At 41.0% G+C, this 20,853-nt stretch overlaps 1 protein-coding gene across 2 annotated transcripts in view; it reads right to left on the minus strand.

Annotated features, from left to right (window-relative positions):
* Positions 1-20,853, minus strand: part of PPIL2 (peptidylprolyl isomerase like 2) — a 126,258-nt gene that overhangs the window by 80,833 nt on the left and 24,572 nt on the right. For both annotated transcript variants that reach the window (XM_090062831.1, XM_090062832.1), the window contains exons 6-8: positions 15,791-15,842; positions 10,371-10,462; positions 7,294-7,383 (exon numbers count right to left, since the gene is read on the minus strand). In XM_090062831.1, coding sequence (XP_089918957.1) covers positions 7,294-7,383; positions 10,371-10,462; positions 15,791-15,842 — 234 coding nt within the window. The remainder of the gene's footprint in view (positions 1-7,293; positions 7,384-10,370; positions 10,463-15,790; positions 15,843-20,853) is intronic.

Genomic DNA, 20,853 nt, shown 5'->3' on the forward strand with positions numbered 1-20,853 from the left:
GGTCCCTATTTCTCCTTTGTAGGGACTGCTCTTTACTGTGCAGGGAATTTCAGGTTTCCCCAACCAACCCGCTATACCCTGGTACAAATACTGGCATGTTTCTTACCACCACAGCTATGCAAAAAGTGTGGCAAGATGTTACTTTTGGATTCAAACAGAAAATGAATTTAGAGTAACCAGCATGGACTCAAAAAAATCTATTCTGGCCAACTGCTTGGGCAAAACTACAAAATTGTAGCATTCAGAGAAAGCAGTGAAGGACCTATTTTGAAATTCATACAGAACTGCCCATAATCTTACTTGAAAAAATTAAAATTGGCTAGGTTAGATATACAGTCGTCTAGATGGAAAAGTACCTAAAAAGCAACATACTTAACGACAATGTATCCAATGAGCAATGGACAGGGAGCAATGAATATCACTAATAATGCCTAGCTCTTATATAGTACTTTTCTTCTATAAGCCTTAAGGGGTTTCACACAAGCTTCAGGTGTCTTTTGTAGAAGACCAGAATTAAACCCTGGAGTATTTGGGATTTTTGTTAGTTATCTGGAAACAGGTTAATGACACTTCCAGATGCTGTAAACGGGGAGGAGCTGAACACAAATAAAGAGAGAGAATACAAAAGTATTTAACAATATTAGGAACATGGGCAAAGCACAACACTGAGATTCAGCAGAGGTATGGAAAACAATCTGAAATAGCAGACAGAACCTCGGGAAGCAGTAGTACTTGAGATGATAGAAGATGTCAAGTTAAACTTGGGTTTGAAACAAGATACGGCAGCCAAGTAAAGGGCAATACAATTCTGCAGTACAAAGGCTGGGGTCACACCTTTGAAGCAAAGACATAGCCACCTCTATGACTGGACCTGGAATAATATTGTGTCTATTTCTGACCACGACATTACCAGAAAGGTGATAATACATGGAAAGAGATCCAAACAAAAGCAACAACTGTGACCTGGGAACTGTTAAAGGAGGAAAAATATAAAGGAAGATCTCTCTTGTATTCAGCTACAAGGTAACTGAAGTGCAGGGATACCAATGGATGAGAGGAAATATTTAGAGAGGAACAAGATCACAAACTTGGAGTAATGGGATGAAATTAAGAAAAACATTTAGCTTGATTTTTGGAGATTTAACACAGCCTAAGGCTCAGCATGTACCACAGGGCAACTCCGGTGGCAGAATCCCTTTATGTAGAGGCAGTTCTTGCCAAAAGAAGAGCTCTTCTGAAACAAAAACAGCTTTCCTGAACAGCAGCAGCTTTGCTGGTATGAGCCACCTTCTGCTGGCAAAGCTGTTACCACACTGGAGCATCTGCCAACATAGCTGTCTCAGATAAAGGGTATGATTTTTTTATCATCATTTATCACAATAGCTATTCTGGCAGAACTTGGTAACATAGACAAGATCTACACCAACCTACCATAAATCAGGGGTGGGTGATTATTTTGGCTGGAGGGCCGCTTAATGAGTTTTGGTAAGCTGAGGGCAGCAAGGGTAGCCCCACCCCTTGACAGTTGCCCCACCCCCTAATTGCTATCTTGGGACCAGACGTCCTACCCCCTAACCTCTGACCTTTGCCACCAGAAGTCCCTCCCTTGCCCAAGAAGTGCTTCTTTTGCAAGGGGAGGGGAGCTACCATCTTGGAACAAGAAAAAATCCCAAAAATTTTATTTTTTAAAAATTGTCCCAATTTCTGTGTGCTTGCATAGTATTTTTTAGAGGCAATTGTGTAATAGCTCAAAATAGTCGTACTCTTGTATATTGTGTGCAGGGGGTAAGGTGGCATATGTGGCGGGTGGGATGTGTGGTTGGGGGAGTGTGTGGGTGGGATGTGGGGAGTGCATGTGGGGGGTTGGTATGGTGGATGGGCTGTGTAGGGAAGAGTGGGTGTGGGCCCATCCTGTCCTGTCCCCTCTCAGTAGTATGTGGTTCCCAGCTGCAAGGATACAACCAGCACAGCGCAGCACAGAGCCAGCTTGGCCTGTCCCATCCCTTCCTGGGAGCACATAGCTGCATGGCTAGGACCCACATGACATGGCCCAGAAGGGATGAGTCCTAGCCATGCAGCTACATGCTCCCAGGAGGGGATGGGACAGGCTCAGCATGGAGAGAAGCCACCTCAGTCCCCCAGGGCTGAAGTGATCCCAAGGAAGGAGTGGGGTGGGCTCACACCGCCCAGCCTCACAGCCTCCATTTTGCAGGAGGGCAAGTCTCTGTACTGCTGATGCTTAGGTGAGTGAGGTCCCAGGGCTCCCCACTGCCAAGCCCCACTTGCTGCACCTGGGGCCATGCAGGCAGGGCTGGGGAGACAGGCTGGTCCTTTCTCAGGCAGGGAGTAGCACAGGTGGGCTACGGAGTTTTTATAGCATGCTAAGGGAGGGCTTAGGAAGATAAAGGCTAAGAAAACCCCTGCCCTATGCCTGAGAAAGGGTATTTGTGCTGGAAAGCTTGCAAAGACCTTTTTTCCATCTATTTAGTTGGTCTAATAAAAGATATCACATCTACCCAAAGAACCTTGGTTTCCTATGTCCTTAGACCAACATGGCTATAATCAACAACCCTGCAATAAAGATGTATGGTACTTATTGTTGAGAGAGCGCTGTAGGTTACAGCTTTTCCCCAGACGAGTAAGTGGTGTTGGGTTTTTTTTTAAAATAAAAAGCCTAGACACTGCTACATACATTATACTATAAATAAAACCACAACAAATACATCAGTTTAACTGGAGCACTAATGAAGTTGTATAAGGAGGTTATGATTCATGTTTGTGCAACAAGCAGTGATGATAGGCAGGACTAGCTGCAAAAGGACTAACTTTTTTCTTATACTTTAAAAATTCTATGCAGAAAAAAAACCCTGTAAAGAATGAACACACCATGTGCTTCATAACAGATACATACCTCGAAGAGGCAGGTTAAGTTTGCGGCCATTTGCTATTTTAGTAACATATATACCTTTAGCAGCTGTAGAATGTTGTTCTATCTAACAGCAAGGAAAAAAAGATGTATCTGGAAAATACCAGGCACATCCATATTAGTCTAGCTTTCTACTTTAATTCAAGTTAAATTTTACTATCAAACCAGTTACAGTAACACATGTGCCCCATCTGCTTCCCAGGACATTAAGATCCAGCATTTCCAAAGTCTGTTTTCTGTCGATAACTGAGCTACTAAAAATACAGCCCCATACAGCTGCTATTTGCAAAGCAAAGAACGCTTTTTATAGTAACCCTCATTTATACCTGATTCTTTGCCAACTAGCAGGGTCAGAGCTACCAGCTGACTCTCTCTCTCTCCCACTTGCTCAGACACAAAGTGTTCAATTCACACATGGGAAAGGAACAAACCTGTGATAAGATTAACACAAAACCTTTCTAAAAAGAATGAATATTTAAAGACAGAGCTCCAGAGTCAAAAGGTAAGAGAACAGAACCACAGCTTAAAAACCATACAAGGGGGAAGTCCCTCTGTTGCCCACGGTCTCAGTGACAACTGACCTTATAAAGAAGAAACCCACCATCCTTTGCCTTTCTTCTAAATGATCTACCAGAAGGAGCACAAGGGAAAAAAAACAAACAGAACTGAAAACGGAAGAAGACCACCATTTCAATAAAAACAGCCCCTGTCACTGCCACCTGGAAATTAATGGCCAAGACTGAAAAACAAAGCGAGGTAGTTTCAAAGCAGCCCATAGGGATTCAACAGCATGACTCTCATTGACCTTAATGGGAGTAATACAGTCAAGTCTTAATAAACTGCTTTGAAAACTGACCCCTGTGAGACATCTGTATCCTTTAGTACCTACACACAATGGGAGTCCCTAAGCTATTTCCCAGATTATGCCATTAAATCTGTATGTAGGAGGATACAAATGGTTTATTTCCCCCTTTAAGGTGAATCTCCTAGCTTTTCTCATTTCCCATCACAGCTTTATTTCCTTTTCTTTGTTCATTTTAAAAATAACCCTAGTACTTTCAGGCTGCAGACAAAATGTGGTCAGGCAGAGTCAAATTTAGTCAGTGGTCTGCTGTATGCCTGAGCAGATAAATAAATGTGTTCCATTCTGCATAATGCAACCAGACAGACTAGAATTTACTGTGAGGATTAAAATAGGGCTGGCGTGTGCAATGACTCTGTGCTAAAAACAAACTCATTTAGCCAGTGAAAGCTGCTATGAACTGCACCATTTTTCACCCCAGTGACTTTTTTCTCTAAAACAGGGAAAATCTTGCTAAAAAAAACTCCAAGATGTGGATTAGATGAGCAAAATGTTTTGCATTTAAAATATTCATGGCTGAATCCATTTTGAGAAACTAGCAGAAAATTAACCATTTAAGGCAATGGCCAACATCCTTTTCAAACCATGGACCAGAACAACTTACCTCTGATCCAATGCAGGCCAGGTAGCTTCCAGAACAGGGGTGAGGTTTCCCTGAGCTTGTGCTGGGGTCAGGCACGTGATAGCTGCTCTCATGCCACTACTGCTTCTCTCAGCCCCCAGCTCCCCAGCTGGGGCATGGGTCCAGGTTCCCACTGGTAGGGAACTGTATCAGGGCCAAACGGGTCCAGGTTCCCACTGGTAGGGAGCTGTATCAGGGCCAAACAGCTGGAATCTGTGCTTATGCATCTGCCACTTCCATACCACAGCTGGGAGGCATATGTGGGAGGGGAGCAGGGTGGTCAAGGAAAGAGGGGAAGAAGTGGCTTCACTATGTGCACTGCTGCCATGGTACAGCTCTCCACCAGTTGGAAGCTGTGCCCACCCCATAGCTGGGCAGAGATTTGGGAGTAGGGGGCAGGGAAACAGGAGTGGCAAGGGCACAGGTGGAAGCTGTCTTGCCCCAGCATGGCTCCATGCTGCTTAGCCCTGGGGCTGGCACAGGTACAGGCATAAGCAAAGCTTCCAGTGGCAGCCTCTGCAGCCTGAAGGCTTTGCAGATGAGATCCTCGGCTTTGGAGGCTGGATCTGCCTTGTCGGGTGCATGCTGCTGACCTCTGGTTTAAGGCAGTGGGGAGCCAACCTTTTTGGCAGGTGCGCCACACGTTAGCTCCTCACGCTCCCTTGGTGCCACTCTGAACCCTTTCTCCTACCCAAACTGCTGTGCTGCTTCCTGCTCTGTGCCCTGTGCTCCCTGCCTAACCAGACACTCTGCTTTCTACCCCCTGCCCATTCAGCTATATGCATCTTTAATGGGACTCTGTACCATGGATTTCAGTGGCAAGCCCTACCCCCAATTTCCTGGCCCCTCTATCAGTCCTCCAGGTCAGATGACGCAGCTCCTTAATACTTCTGTCCTAAATGAATGATCCAAGTGCAAATTTAACATATGGCTATTATCTCCACACATGAGAGACTGAGTGCAGGTACACACCAAAACTGACCATTGCTTACTGTCTACTTCCTTTACGTTAATGAAAGAGTGTACAAGACAAATGAAGTAGCTCATGAAATAAAGCTGATAAAGTCCCTCTGCAAGAAACAAATGTTATCATGCCAATTTATGAATCTGAAAAATTCTGATGGGCAAAGCATACATTTAGATGAATATACATAATAAAACTAGGTGGAAGATAAATCTACTTTTATTAACATATTCAAAATCCATACCCACGGAACATAAAGCCAGATCATTTGTTAAATAATCAGATTTTTTAAGGACACTTCAAAATCTGTTTGGTTTTTCATACCAATGGCATAGACAAATCAGTTACTTGCTTTATCTTTTCAGCTACAAGTATCTTCCTGAAGGGAGCTTTGAAACTTGAAATTTAAGTGAAGTTATATTGCTCAACCTTGACTGGGTTAAAATATTTTAATTTTATAGTGCTAGCTTGAATAGTCATATTCCCAGGAAGGAGAAAAAAACTGTAGATATACTGTGCAACAGAGAAATATGAAAAGAAATGGAACTCTTCTCCCCATGAATACATTAAGCCATGTATCTGAAAAACATTTTCAATACAAATGTTTATTAGCGTTTATTAGCCTAGCATTGTCAATCATTTTTTGCCGGCATTTGGCCTAAAATCCATTTCTATCCTGTTGTAATGCAAGTTTAATAGTGAAATTATTCCACAGTCTGCCAAAAGAAAGGAGGGTTTTAAATACTTTCATAAATTTCTTTGTAAGTTAATTTTTTATTAAAACCAAACTAAAAGTGGTTTTAGTTTTTTTAATACAGATACCAATACTACTAAAACCCTAAAAAACCTAAGCACCTTCACCTACTTTTCACATTTATGGAAAATAAAGACACTTGATTCTACTGTAAATGTCTTGGTTATCTTTTAAGTTTTATGGTTCAATTTCCACTACCATTCACTTACTTCTTCCCAGTTTTATACATTCCTTTTAAAACAAACAGTTTAATCTCACAGGACAGCACTTACAAGTAAAAAATATTCAAATAAAGATTGCTGAACTGCTGCCAGTTTTCCTTTATATGTAGGGAAACACTTGCTATAACTAACTTTGCTGAAACTATCTGTTATCTTTGTTTGTTTTCTTTTTAAAATCAATCCTAAAATAACACACTGCATCCTAACCAGCGCAATATTTTAAATGGCAGTTATATGTGGATGGTTTAAATTTCTTGTAAGAATGTGGTCCATGTATTCTTGGCTGTCAGACTGGCTGGCTAGATCTGAAGACAACTCTGACCATTTTTGCCCACTTCTAGATTATTATAGATAATTACAGTAGAACCTGGCTAATTCCCTCTTTAAAAATCTGCAAATTTGAAAATTCTCACAGTAATTTAGTGGCTTTAAAAGACTTTTCAGCAAAATAGTTAAAAACAGAAATATAATAAAAAGAGATTTAATGAGACCTAATAGCTCAGATTTCAGTTTACAGTACATCTACTCTCACCTATTAAATATTAAATTTAGATTGCTAAAATACATGAACACTTATTTTTGATCTAGTACCTTTGTTATTTTTTTCCCCCTCTACGTGTAACATGCTCCTTAATTTAAAAAAATTCAAAGGGCTGCCTTTCTATTTGTAAAAGTTGGTAACTATCTTCTATATGCAAAGGCAGAGAGAAATAAACATAATTAGGGATTTTGCTCCAGCACTGCTGAAGTGATATGCCTTTTCTATAGCTAGCCATCCCAAAACCAAAGAGAGTGGCACAATTGCCCTCCCAATTATAACCACAAATCAGTCATCATATATGAATAGTACAACATGTATTGGCAAGTTTGTCTTGTTCCCCATCCACTCCAGAAGACATATACAGTGTAAGATGTACAATATGGGTGTAAAAGAAAAGTTTTACCTGCAGTGTCAGGATGTCCTGCCGAGTAAAGGGTTCCTCTGTCAAAAGATCCTTGTAGTTTTTGGGTTTTATGTTCAGCTGTTCAACTGCCTAATAGCCCAGTAAAAAAAAACAAACACAGAAATGATGTGATTTGCAAACAGAAAACATCTTTGATCCCTTAGAGTGTAAGGGATACAGAAAATAATTTAAAGATTTTCACCTCTAAGGTGTGAACAGATATTTCATTTGGGCTCTTTGTCAATTATAAGGAAACTAAACTTTTTATTCAACATTTTCTCTTAAAGAAACCCTTCCATTTAGGTTTTTTTCTAGTTATGTATATTATTTCTTTACATTCAAAAATTAAATTAACCAAAAGAACACAAAAATAGTGCACACAGAAAACTGTGACAGTAGTTTTCTATATTTTAGTTCAACGGTACAGAACTGTATTTAATGCATGAACCAAGATTAACACCTAGTTCAAAAACTGTGATGAATATGACTTACAAAAGCAGCAACAGGCTACAATAAAGTGGGAGATCAACCAAAATGCACGGTGCTCTTGAACAAATAAAACAGTCAAAGCAGACACCGCCTCAAAAGGACTTCATGCAAATATGCAAATGTAATTACAAGGAAAGATATGGTCTTCCTTCCAAAACAAAACTTGTGGAAATCAGGAACAAATTACACTGGCCCACATGACAGAGTGTGAGCAAGTGTTGTGCAGGCTTCCATGTACTTTCATTTAGGCAAGCTAATTTTTGGTCTTGGCTACAGCGCAAAGTTCTCCCAGCACAACTGCACACACAAGGGTATGACAAGTTCACACCCTGGAACTAAGATAGCTATGCCGGCAAAATATCCACTGTTGATACAGAAGACTTCTTGTTGACAGACTTTCTGTTGCTGGTGTAAGCAAGTATAATTTGGGCAGCATTAAAAATTGTGTGGGCAGAATTACTTCTACACTAGAGGGCTAGGCACTGTAGTTATAGAGCAGCCCTGTACTCTAAACCTAAATCAAGGATTGTAAATTGTACTAACTCGGATATCAATTTTATACTATGGGTAAATACTTGTTTAGAAGGAGTAATTTGCAAAGCCATTTTCACTTGCAGCTGAGGCAAACTAATATTCAAGTTTCCAGAGGAGAAAGGGAAGTATGTTAATTCAGTTTTGTCTGCTTCCCAAAGCTGAAACAAAACCACACTTCCACCTAGAACTGAGAGAACAATTCAACAGTTGCTCAATTTAGCCTTTTCTCTTTTTGAAGACTATGCAAACTTTTCTTTTTCACTAGCCTGCTGGAAATGTCATTATGTCAAATAGTTATGACTGTTTTGTACAAACAAATTTTAGCCTGTAAACTGTTTGTAGCATATATTTTTTTCAGTATTAGCTATTCAAGCTATGTTCCTGATCACCCCAAGTTCTGAAATTAGTTTTACAGTGAGAGTTTAATGAACAAAATAAACCCATAACCAAAATGCTCGTAAAACATGAATAAGTTTCCAATAAGTTGGAAAATGCAATAACCAAATATACTTTTTCTCACTTTCTCAAGCACCTGAGAAAGATATTCCTGTTGACTGAATGTTGGCATTAGAAACAAGCAACCTACCTTTTGCCCAAAGAAATATACTAGGAAGAAACAGTTTTGGCTTCACAAAGTTTTTTCATTCAAACTAAGTACTATAACAGTGAATTGGGAGGAAAACACGTGCTGAGCTATAGGTCTAAGCCTCATCTACATGCAGTTTATTAAAATAAAAGACTTCAAAGTAACATCTCTTAATTCACATTCTAGATCTGTCCATAAATAGTGAAACACCCCTCTTTAAAGAGAGCCAGAATTTGCACAATATGAATCCTATTTTGGGAGCATAAGTGGTGCACTGAATTCCACCCTCATGAAGCTACAAGTGTGGCTTAGACAAGAGAGACAGGGACAACGATTAAACAGCCCCAGGTTCTACTTGCCATGCTAAACTTGGCTTATGGTCTAAGGCAGAGGCAGGCAAAACACAGTGTGTGGGTCAGATCTGCCCCGCCAGATCTTTTTAATCCAGCCCACGGGGCCCCTAAAAAAAATTTTGAAAGTTAATATTTATCTGCTCTTGGCTGCCTGTCAAACATGACAGAGCCAGGGGCAGTAGGAATCAGGGGGAGCTGGCAAGGACACCCAACCCCCAGTCATTTCCCTGCCTTGCTGCCCCCACACCGCTTCAGAACCACATGGCTCTGGCTGCATCGCTGGACCGCGGGAGCACGAGGTCTGTGCTGGTACCCCCGGTAGGCAGGGATGCGTGTGTGTGTAGGGAGGGACACGTGTGTCTGTTTGCAAGGTGAGTCCCACACCCCACTTCCACTGCCATACATGCAGACCCCTACACTCATACCCCCTCACATACTGCAGCCATGCCCCCAAAAAACCCCATACCCACCCACACCCCATATATCCAAACATACACCCACATGCTCCCTCACGCCACACCTATCAACCCCCCCCATAGACACACCCAGACCCTCTTCCACACCCCACATACCCACAGCCCCCTACAAGCCTATACCCCCCAATATATAATAGTAAGGCTTTATTTTAAGCTATTATATACAATCACGTCTATGTACACTACACAAACACATGTAAACAAGGACAAAAATAGTTTTCAAAATCAAATTAAGAATGTTTTAGATGTTCGCTTTTTAAAACATAATTTGGCATTTTTCTGGTTCCAGGATGGCAAAACCCCTTGCTGCAAGGAGTACTTCCAGGGGCAAGGGGAGGAGGTAGGGGGCAGGACTTCCAATCACAAGATGGTGACAGGGGGTGGGGCACCTGGCAAGGGACAGGGATACCCACACAGCCCGTGACAGCTTGCCAAAACTCAGTAAGTGACCCTCTGCCTGAAATAATTGCCCACCCCTGGTCTAAGGTCACACAAATCACTTGATCTCTGCATGTTTCAGCTTCCCCATTTGTTACAGAGAGAATACTTGACCAGCTTGGCAAACCTCTCTGTGATTCTGGAATGAAAGGTGCCCGGCAAACTTAAAACATTAACAACAAAACGCAATGGAGGGCCTACCTCATAAGCATACACATTTCCAGTTGTCTTGATGGCCACTATGTGGGAGTTATTGGTGAACACAGTAAACAGCACTGGGCAGTGGTATTTACCTGAGTGTGGAAAACAAACAAAAAATGAACCTACTGAGCTGGTTTCCTTAAGGTTGTTTTGAGTTATAGAAGAGTTGTGTGTTATAGTCACTCCTTGTAAAGATTTTTTATTTTCTTTTTTATACAGATATAAAAGTAGGTACAATTTCAATGTACAGGTAGCACTGCTGTTAATTCACACTTTGATTCTCTAGTACTAGGCAAGGAAAATGACACTTAAAGGGAATTGTAATGCAAGACAAATGTGTATCTTGAAATCTCTTGTCTTTATATTCAGCACAAAAGTATTATCATGCAGTGATGTGGTATCTCCACATTCAGACAGCATACAAATTATCATAATTATTTAGAGCAGAAGAAAGCAACATTTTCCAGTTGGGGAGCTGGAATGATCCAGCTCATGTTGGAGGCAGGCTCAGGTGCTGGCAGCTACTGCTGCCACTTCTTCCCTACTCCCAGCCGCTCTCTGCCGGAGTCCCAGATGGCTGACCACACCACAGCACGGCGCAGACAGAGCCCCATGCTACCGAAGCTATGGCTTTGTGGGTTGGATCCAAAGGCTACACAGTCCAGATCTGGCTCTCTGGCCATAGGTTGCTGACCCCCTGATTTAGACCTATTGAGAGCTTGAGCCTATGCCTCTTAAAGCATTTCAATCGCTATTTTCAGGGCACATCTTAGCTTGTATTTCACAGAAGTGCATACAAAATGGCCCTTGAAAGGAGTTGTGCTTGTAAGAGAGGAAAGCTATGTGCATTCAGTCTTAGTGAGCAAAATTCTATTAAATCTGAGCATGTTTCCCACCCGCAATAAAGAATCTGGCATCAGTTCAAACTGAGCTGTAAATTTTGCTATGGGGGGTGAGCATAAATATTAAGCATGTCTTAAATAAACATTGTGATGGAAGCCAACAGATGAAAAAAGCACGTGGATAAGCTCAGTGCAGTGCTGCCCAAACTCTTCCCCAGTATGACCCCACTTCCTCAGCATGACCCCTCAATTCCCAACTTTCAGGCCCCCACCCCCAAGGTGCCCCTCACTCCCAACCTACAGACCCCCGATGCTGTCAGTGCCCCTCACTCCCAATCCACAACACCCCACTTTCCCCAGGGCCAGGGCCCACAGCCCCCTACCCCAGAAGTGCCTGAGCCCTGGCTGCCACCCGCAGGAAGCAGCAGCTGCTGAGGCCAAAGTGCAGAGCCCAGCTCCCCACCTGTCCCCTCTCCTGTGGGTGACACAGCCAGAGAGGAGCCAGTGGTGAGGGCAAGGGAGATGGGGAGAATGTGGGCTGCCCACTGTGGGCTTCAGGCTCCCCACCCCGCTTCCCCTCCTCCAGGCCTCTGCAGTCCAGCAGGTGGGATCTGGCACAGGAAAAGGTGCCACGCTGTGACCCCATTTGGGGTTGCAACCTACAGTTTGGGAACCGCAGACTTAGTGCAATGCAGTTAGAAGCTTGATCAGATTGCTAGGAGTTGGGGTGAAATTCTAATACGGTTTTGTGTCACTTGATTCCTTTCTTCCTATTTATAGTCTAATGGATCAAAAACAATAGAGAAAGTTGAAGAAAACAGGGCGTGATGCATTAAGGTCAGGAGAGGCAAACACCTTATTGGTATTTACCCTTTAATGAGTTGGCCAGAACAAGTTCTCTGACCTCAGAGCTGCAGAAGCCAGCAAAAGAAAATTAGGGGTTTTTCTTAATGCTATCCAAAATTAAACTGAAGGCCATCCACATTTTACGTGAGATTGTGAAATGAGGGGAAAAAAAAGTAAAAGAGGCTTTACAGAAGGGGCACTGGAACTTTACCCAACTGATTGAATACCAGGTGATGGAGCTAAGAACTACCCCAGTTGCATAAAATAAAACATATTGGTATCTGCTTTCATCTTTAAGACACAGATTCATGGAGACACATGATCCATCATAATCTGAATAAAAGTTGGGTAGATAAAGATGGACCATTACCTGGAAGGGCCTGTGACACCTGGAGACCACACTTTCTATATGAAAAGTTGAGGAGTGTGATGCTTATGTGCATGTTAACACTTCATAGGCCATGTCTTACAGAACATCTACTAGATAAAAATAAAAGTGAATTCCTCCTGCTCTTCCAGTGTATCTTCTCCCTTGATGTAGCACTACATGAGATGCAGCTTAACATTTTTTTTACCCCCTCAGATAATTATAGAAACCAAAGTTCAACATAGGAGGAATACACAGGAATTTGAATGAGGCTGTATTTATCACATCTTTCCAAATAAATAATATACAACAATTCTTATTAATTATTACCTCTACTATCAGTAAAGAAATCTGCTTATAAAAAAACACAGCGTTCAATAACATTAAATAATATTCAAAACATCTGGCTTACTAACTGGGGAACTTTTGCCCTTTAAGTATGTTAGGAATGGAATCCATATTTCTAAATATCTATGCTTCTTTTGCCTCTTCTCTCATAATTTTACCTAATGGGACAATTTCTCCATCACCTGGATGTCCCAAAGGTGGACTTCTGTTAAAAATAGGCTGCTGTGGCCGTTCCAGTGTTGTGTCAAGTCTGTGAGAGGGGAATACAGGACCCCTTTCCATCAGACACAAAAACACAGAACAACACACAGCCTCTGGCCCGGAGAACTTCAGTTTGTTAGAACAGACATTCTGGACTCTGGCAATAGCACACTGATGTTACATTTGACTACAAAACTCCCATACTCCAGCTCTTTTTTTCTAGGACATCATACTTGACTTCAAGCTTGCATTTCAGCATACATATAGAACCCCCTAAACACAGAAGGGACAAGTTACCTGGAAGTATATGATATTTAATTTGTAGACGGCAAAACAATCATTGTGCATGAAACAGCCTGTATAACAAAAGCTGCCATGATTAGAAACTGTTTCATGGAGAAGTCTAAAGCTTCTGAGTAACAGTGGTTCTGAGGAGCTTAACATAGTCAAAAACTCTACCCTGACCAGCAGTGTAAGGAGTTAAACTGTAATCAGCACACAACATGAGGGTTCATGCTCTAAGAATGGTTTCCAAAATCTCTAAATCATATACAATCTTAGTATTCGCCAAAACTAATATGCTACAGAACCTAAGAACTTATTCTTCCTACAGGTTACCATCAAAAGGGGGTCTTTTCTTGATCACTTGTTCCAAGGATGAGCCCTCTAACCCTGAATTCTGAGGAACTTTGGCACCAGTGCTAACACATATTACATTATAATAAATCCTGGGCACCTAAGAATGTTGCAGACTTGCTTGTAGAAGCCAACTCAAAATATGTTTATTAAATTACAATATTAATTACTTTGTTTCTTAATCGACAACACTCTCTCATGTCTCGTACTTTTTCCAACCTGGAGAAATGCATCTATTTCAAAGATGGCTTTTTAAAAACAAGCTTCAGTGAGGTAACAGAGACATGGGAACATATTTCTCTGCAGCCTTTTAACTCAAATTTAGGTCTGCAATTCTTGTAGCATTTAATTTGAATATTTAACCTTACGGCCAAAATTCAACACAAGATATTTTGGACCAAAGGAGTAAATATTTTGCAAAAGTTAAGAAAAGGAAAAAAATATATAAGGAAATGTTTCCTACATGCTTAGTCTCTATTATGGACTCTTTAATATTTTGAACTTGGTACAAAGAATATTAGTTGCACTACTTTGGTTATTGATAATTGCATAACCATGAGCTGAAAATATAGCCAAGACTGCAAAATATGATGACTATATTAACTATGCATACCTCCATTTTTGCATGTCAATTTGGTATCCACCCCTCAAGCAGACTTTCAAATACTGCTGCCACTTGTAGTTTTAGTAAGGTGCCTACAGCAAAACCGCTGGTTGTTTCTTTACAATTTTCTCCAATTGGTTGACTATAATCATGAAAATGTTTTACAGACATTAAGATGCATCATTTAAAACCAAGCCTCTAAAAAGAAAACCATTACAAACAGATAACTCTTATAGATACCACGTAGTCTGGAGCACAGGTGGTCAACCTGCAACATATGGACTACAAGTGGCATGGGCAGTCTCTGTGTGGGGCACATGGAGGACTGAGGTGGGGACAGCAGTAGTGGCAGATGGGGAAGAGGGGAGAAAGCAGAAATGCAGCTTGGGCAGGGAGTACAGAACAGACAGCAGAGTATAGGAGCAAATCAGGCAGGGGAAGGAATCAGAGTGGAGGGGAGGGTTCAGGGCTAATTTGTGGTTTGCCTGGCAATAAGGTTAGTCCCTATTGGTTTATAGAACTGAGACTGGATTTAGAGCTGGGAACTTCAAAATTCTTATCCAGTCCAATCTACACCACTCTAATCCTTGCTGCCCATTACCCCATCAATAAAATATATCATTAGCTGCCTAAAAAATGAGTTTGCCTTGATACATTTATGGCTACAAAGCACACTGAACAGTGCAAAGTATTATGAATAAATCTCACCTATATTATCAATAATGATGCAAAAAGTCTTGGCTTGAGCTTTCATTTTACATGTTTAACCTAGTAGAAGCCTAACTGCGCACTGTTCTCTTAACAAGCCATTATTCACAAAATCCCATGTGTGAGGCTGAGAAGACACTAGTTTTCTGAAGGAGTTGCTCAGGAAACAATAACTTTAAGATGCTAGATACAATTGACTGAGTATTTTGCCTCTAGGCTTACCATTTCCTGGTTCCTGGAATTTCAGAATTCAAGAGTGATACAATTAATGTTAAATGATGACATTATGTAAAAATCACCCATTTCCATAACTTTTATTTGCCTCAAATAGCTGCACTGAAGTGGTATTACTTGTGGAATTAGAAATCACCCAAATAAGGATGGCAGAAATAGGGCTTAAATCAGCAGTCTGCAACCTTTTTAGACTGAAGGCATCTCTGGGAAAAGGGCAGTTCTTGGTTTTCAATCTTCTTTTTTCTTTTTTGACTACAGAAAAATAGAGCAATTCTTCTTTTGCAAAGAAATCAGAAAGCCCAGAACAGGTCAGAATGCTTTTAACACTATGGATACCTAAACACAGGCTCTGGGTTTATTTTATGAATCATGTTGGCCTACTTAAACATGCTACCATTGTATGGTTCTGTGTGGCCCATGGTATTCCTCAAGGCATCCTGGTTGAGCAGCACTGGCCTAAACGATGAGCACAATGATTCTAACAATCAGCAACAGAACTAAAAAACCTGTGATCCTACACAACAGGTATCATAAGTTACTTCAATGCAGGAACCCAGAGGAGCCAGACAAACCTGGTCCTTCAAAAGAATTAACAAAATGAAATGAATAAATAAATTAGAACTAGAAAACTCACCTTCACTGTTTTTAGCAAAGTTCAGTTTGATAAGAGATTTGGCATCCAGCTTCTAAAAGGATGAAAATAAAATATGAAAAATTAATCACAGCTGGTATTAACTGAAGAAGTAGGAGAATACTGTGGTGATAATGAAATACTTTATTACAACAATTCATTCTCAATAAACAGAAACTTTCATTATGGGAGGTAAGGCTGAGAGGAGAACAGGACAGAGAACTCCCAGAAACCAGGCTTGTAGAACTTGAAAACAGGAAGCCTTCTTTTACAGTATTTTAAAGCACAGAGTATCCCATTAAAACAAATTTAATAGACCTTAGGAAAAAATACTGTAACTGCTTATACATGCCTAAGCCTAAACTAAAAAAGGGATCAGCATGAAAAGCTGAGAGGCAAATATATTATATCGAAAACTATTCTCACTGATGAGAAGTGACAACCCTGAAAGGCATTTCTGCCGGAAGTTACAAAGCAAGCTAACTTGCAATTACACTTATTAATTTTTCTAAAGCAACTCTCGTTTGTCATTTTTACTAACAGACTCGTATGTCAGCCCACACAGAACTAGTAAAAGATCAGCAATAATGGAGAGAAACATGGAGCAAATATGCATTTTGGGTCATTAAATTAACTTCTCGGAATCAATTCTTTAAATACCTAATACCACTGCAAGAGCTTAATTCGTCCAGGTGAAGTACCTGAAGACTGGAAGAGGGCCAATGTGATGTTCATCTTCAAGAAAGGGAGGAAAAAAGAACCAGGAAACTACAGGCCAATCAGTTTGACCTCAATCCCTGGGAAGATTTTGGAAAAAAATATCAAAAAAACTTTCTTGATAGGCTAACAGAAGGCAATATCCTGAGGGATAGCCAGCACAGATTTGTTATGGGTAGGTCTTACCTGACCAATCTAATTTCCTTCTATGACCAGGTGATGTATAACCTGGAAAAAAGGGAAGAGGTTGACGTCATATATTTGGACTTCAAAAAAAACCTTTGACCTGGTGTCCCATGATGTCCTCATGGAAAAACTGGGCAACTGTACAGTCCGATGGCTGGGGAACTGGCTTGAGGTTGGACTCGGAGCATGGTAGTTGATGAAACCAAATCAACATGGCACTCAGTGACTAGTGGTGTCGCCCAAGGCTCCGTTCTTGGACCTGTACTCTTTAATGTCTTCATAAATGAGCTGGACACTGGCATCAAAAATGAACTGGCCAAGTTCGCTGACGACACCAAACTTTGGGGAAGAATGTCCACACTTGATAAGCTGGTGATCCAGGCTGACCTCGATAGGCTTGTAAGGTGAGCAGATGAAAACCTGATGGCATTCAATACGGAGAAACGCAAGGTGTTCTACCTCAGAAATATAAACCTGCATTACACCTACAGGCTCAGCAGTGCTACATTCACTAGCACCATGCCCGAAAGAGACTTGGGGGGTCACGATTGACCACAAGATGAATATGAGCCACCAATGTGATACCGCAGCTGGCAAAGCAAATAAAACTCTGGCTTGCATTTACTGATGCCTCTCAAGCAAGACCCACTGTACTCGGTGTTGGTGAGGCCACAGCTGGAGTACTGCATCCAATTCTGGGATCCACAATTTAGGAAGGACATGGAGAAGCTTGAAAGAGTCCAGAGGACAGCCATGCGCATGATCAGATAGCAAGAGAACAGGCCTTATGAAGAGAGGCTGTGAGCTTTGAGACTCTTCAGCCTGGGGAAGTGTAGGCTCAGGGATGACCTGGTGGCAGCCTATAAGTACATGAGGGGTGTGCATCAGGATCTGGGGGAACACCTCTTCACCAGAGCATCCTGGGGATGACAAGGTCCAATGGTCACAAACTCCTATAAGTCCATTTTAGGCTGGACATAAGGAAAAACTTCATTACTGTCCGAACCCCCAAGGCGCCACAGAGGTGATACAAACACCTACTCTGGACACTTTTAAGAAACATTTGGATACTTATCTTACCGGGATCCTTTGACCCTAGCTGACTTACTGCCCCTTGAGCAGGGGCTAGACCCAATGATCTTATGAGGTCCCTTCTAGCTCCAATGTCTATGAAATCTATGAAATGGGTTTTACAACTAAGAATAAGGAGGAAAGGGAAAAATTAGGTTGGCCTATGACAGGGATATCAAACTCTGATGCAGGGCCACTCCACAGACTGGACCACATAGATAGTGATTTAAATCAAATCCACTCTAAGTCATGGGCCAGGAAGCCTTGATTTAATCATTGATTTCTACAAAAATATGCATTATTGTTGTCTGATATCCTCTATTCATTTAACCTCTTGAAAATTTGCACTTTTAGAAGAGGTAAGCGCTTGACTCTGTGTACACAAACTTGCAGAGAGACAAGAGGACTGATGGGTAGGTAATGAGGTCCATATCTCTCATCTCTATATAGTGCTGTTAGCAAGGACATTCCCTCTAATGACACAAATCCATAGTTTGAGAACTGAAACTAAGCATCACAGAGATGCTTAATGGGATCTTCTGGACTGAGCACTGAGTCCCATTGGGTACTCAGTAGGAGTAGAGTGGTTTTCTTTAATCTTTACTTATCTATAGAGAAGCCTCTGGGAAGGCTGTAAGATTGGATGTCTAATATAGTCCATGGCCTGTTGTGACCTATTTATAAAACTTTTCTAAAATGGTTACATAAATATATTGTCTCAAATAGTATATAATTAGAAGTTATAATCCCTATTCCATAATGACATCTTTAAGCATTATCAATTCATAAATTAAAACCATCTTTAAATAGTTTTTTTTTTTAAAGCATCTTAACAAAACAAAAAATAAATAAATAAAATCTGATTTAAATAAATAAAAAAAATCATCAATTTTTATCCACCCTGAGACCAGACCCAAAGCCCAACCCTGTGCACCACATGCAGCATGCTCCCCAGACCACCTCTACGTGCTGCATGTAGTGTGTGGGGCTAGGGCCGGTGTGTGCTAAATGCAGCGCATGGTACTGGCCTGGAACACAAGCAACACCACAGATTGGATCACAGTGCTCTGCAGACCATATCTTTGACACCCACAACTATATTTACCACTGTGTTCCCAATAAGGAGACCCTTAGGCTCTGGCTCTACAAGCTGATCCATGGAGGCAGACCTGTACAAAGTTCTTGTGAAGTCAGTAGGACTTTGGACAAATACAAGTTCCCTCCACTGTGTGACCCCATTGACTTCACAAATGGAAGTCACTCATCATAGCTTGTGACTACAAAGAATTGCTCTTATGAGGTGTACAAGTTTGTGCTGGCAACTTCCACTGACTGCAATGAGGTGAGGACACTGAGTACCTTACAAGATCAGCTCTTTGCAAACCTAAAGATTTGCATTGAGAATGATTATTCTCGCTTAACTCAATGTTTTATCTCACTGCAACCTTTTAAAACCCAGGCATCCAGCCTAGATGATACAATCCAACACAAGTTAGCCGTAGGCCTACAACCCGAGGCAGCATGTCCAAGAGACAGAAATAAACATTTAGGTTACAGAATACATCAGTTGCCAGGAAACAACTGTCACAGGTACACTTAATATTATGAGGTCTTAAAACAAAGGCCTTTAAAAAAAAAATCTATCAGTTCCTCTTTGAAACTTTTCAGACACGTTTTTAAATGGATGTGAATGGAGAGCTCCACGAGACTTCTGCAGAAGTTGTTGTTCAATTTGTGATGGCAGATAGTGACTTTTAGTCTAACCACATGACAAGAAGTCAGTGGGATTTTTATGTCTAATCAAGACTCTCGTTCTGGGTTCAGAGAACTACAAGATATGACAGCTGGGCTCATTCTTTTATAGGAGGAATCTTCTCAAATTATTTTAGTCAGCCAGCAGCATTAATTAGCTGCCACAAAGGTAACCATCTGTCTAATTTACCAGGCAAAAGAAACAATGCTAGGCAAGAGTAGCTACTAAGGGAAAGGACAGAAAGGGAATGAAGAGGCTAGGTTGCTAGGCATTCTCTCTGGTCTAGCAGTTGGAGGACACAAATCCAGAATGGCAATTTTTGTTAGGCAGATCTTGGAAAAAACAATCATTATTGCCCATTGTTTGGCTTTGGTAAGGGACATCAAGGGGGACAAGAAGGTTCTCCAGTGAGTAATTTACAGCAGATGCTTTTTTTTCCTGGGAAGGGAAAGAGAGAATAAGGAAGTAGACACTGCAGAGCTGTCAAAGTAAACAGATTTGTTCATCCTAAAAAGCTTATTAGCACAAAACAGTATCTACAAACACACACAAAATTGAGCAATCCAAATGTTAAGTTTAAGGAAATGTGAAGTCTACTCCACTCTTGAAACTGAAAACATCAGTGAAGATTAAGAAATGCCTCAAAAAGATGCAATCCTCCCACATACCCAAAGAGGGGAGAAGATTAATTTTGAACACAACAAGGCACTGCATCTGAACTAGAAGTAGTACCCAGAGACAAAGGCTAGCCATGACTTAGGATCCAAGTTGCTGTACCAAGATAGCAATTTGTGCAGTATGTTAGTTTATTTCTTGTGAGTGTTAATTAACTACAGAAATGGTAGCACATTATTATGTTAATCCAGGTGTGCACAGAAGTAGTGACAAGACCTTGGATGCTTATTCAGTATCCAAGGAAACGGTATAGTGCTACAAATGAATTATTTAGTCCTTATTAGAGGCTGCTTCTGATGCAAAAATATGGAACAATACCTTTTATTAATAAACATTCACCAGTATGTCTCAATTTGCAATATGAAAACTAAAGGTTGGGCTTTGTTCAACAAATGCAATTACATGGGCTATACAATATTGTAAAAAGAAAAAAGAAAAATTGAGATTCCAGCTAAACCAAGATTCCAGTTATGCATTAAATTTGAAGAACTCAGTTAAAAGAAAATTTCGGTTGTTGATCAAGCACCCAAAAGATGGGAAATGTCAAAATGAATCTGTCTGTGAAAACTTATTTTGGTTCCCTTGCAGTATTAAGCAGTTTTTAAGGATACTGTCATGTACTATTTTTTCATAGGACTCTTCCCTCTAGTGGACAGAACGGACA

The sequence above is a fragment of the Crocodylus siamensis genome, chromosome 9 (genome assembly GCF_052110815.1).
Source record: "Crocodylus siamensis isolate JL-2025a chromosome 9, ASM5211081v1, whole genome shotgun sequence".
Classification (NCBI taxonomy): domain Eukaryota; kingdom Metazoa; phylum Chordata; order Crocodylia; family Crocodylidae; genus Crocodylus; species Crocodylus siamensis.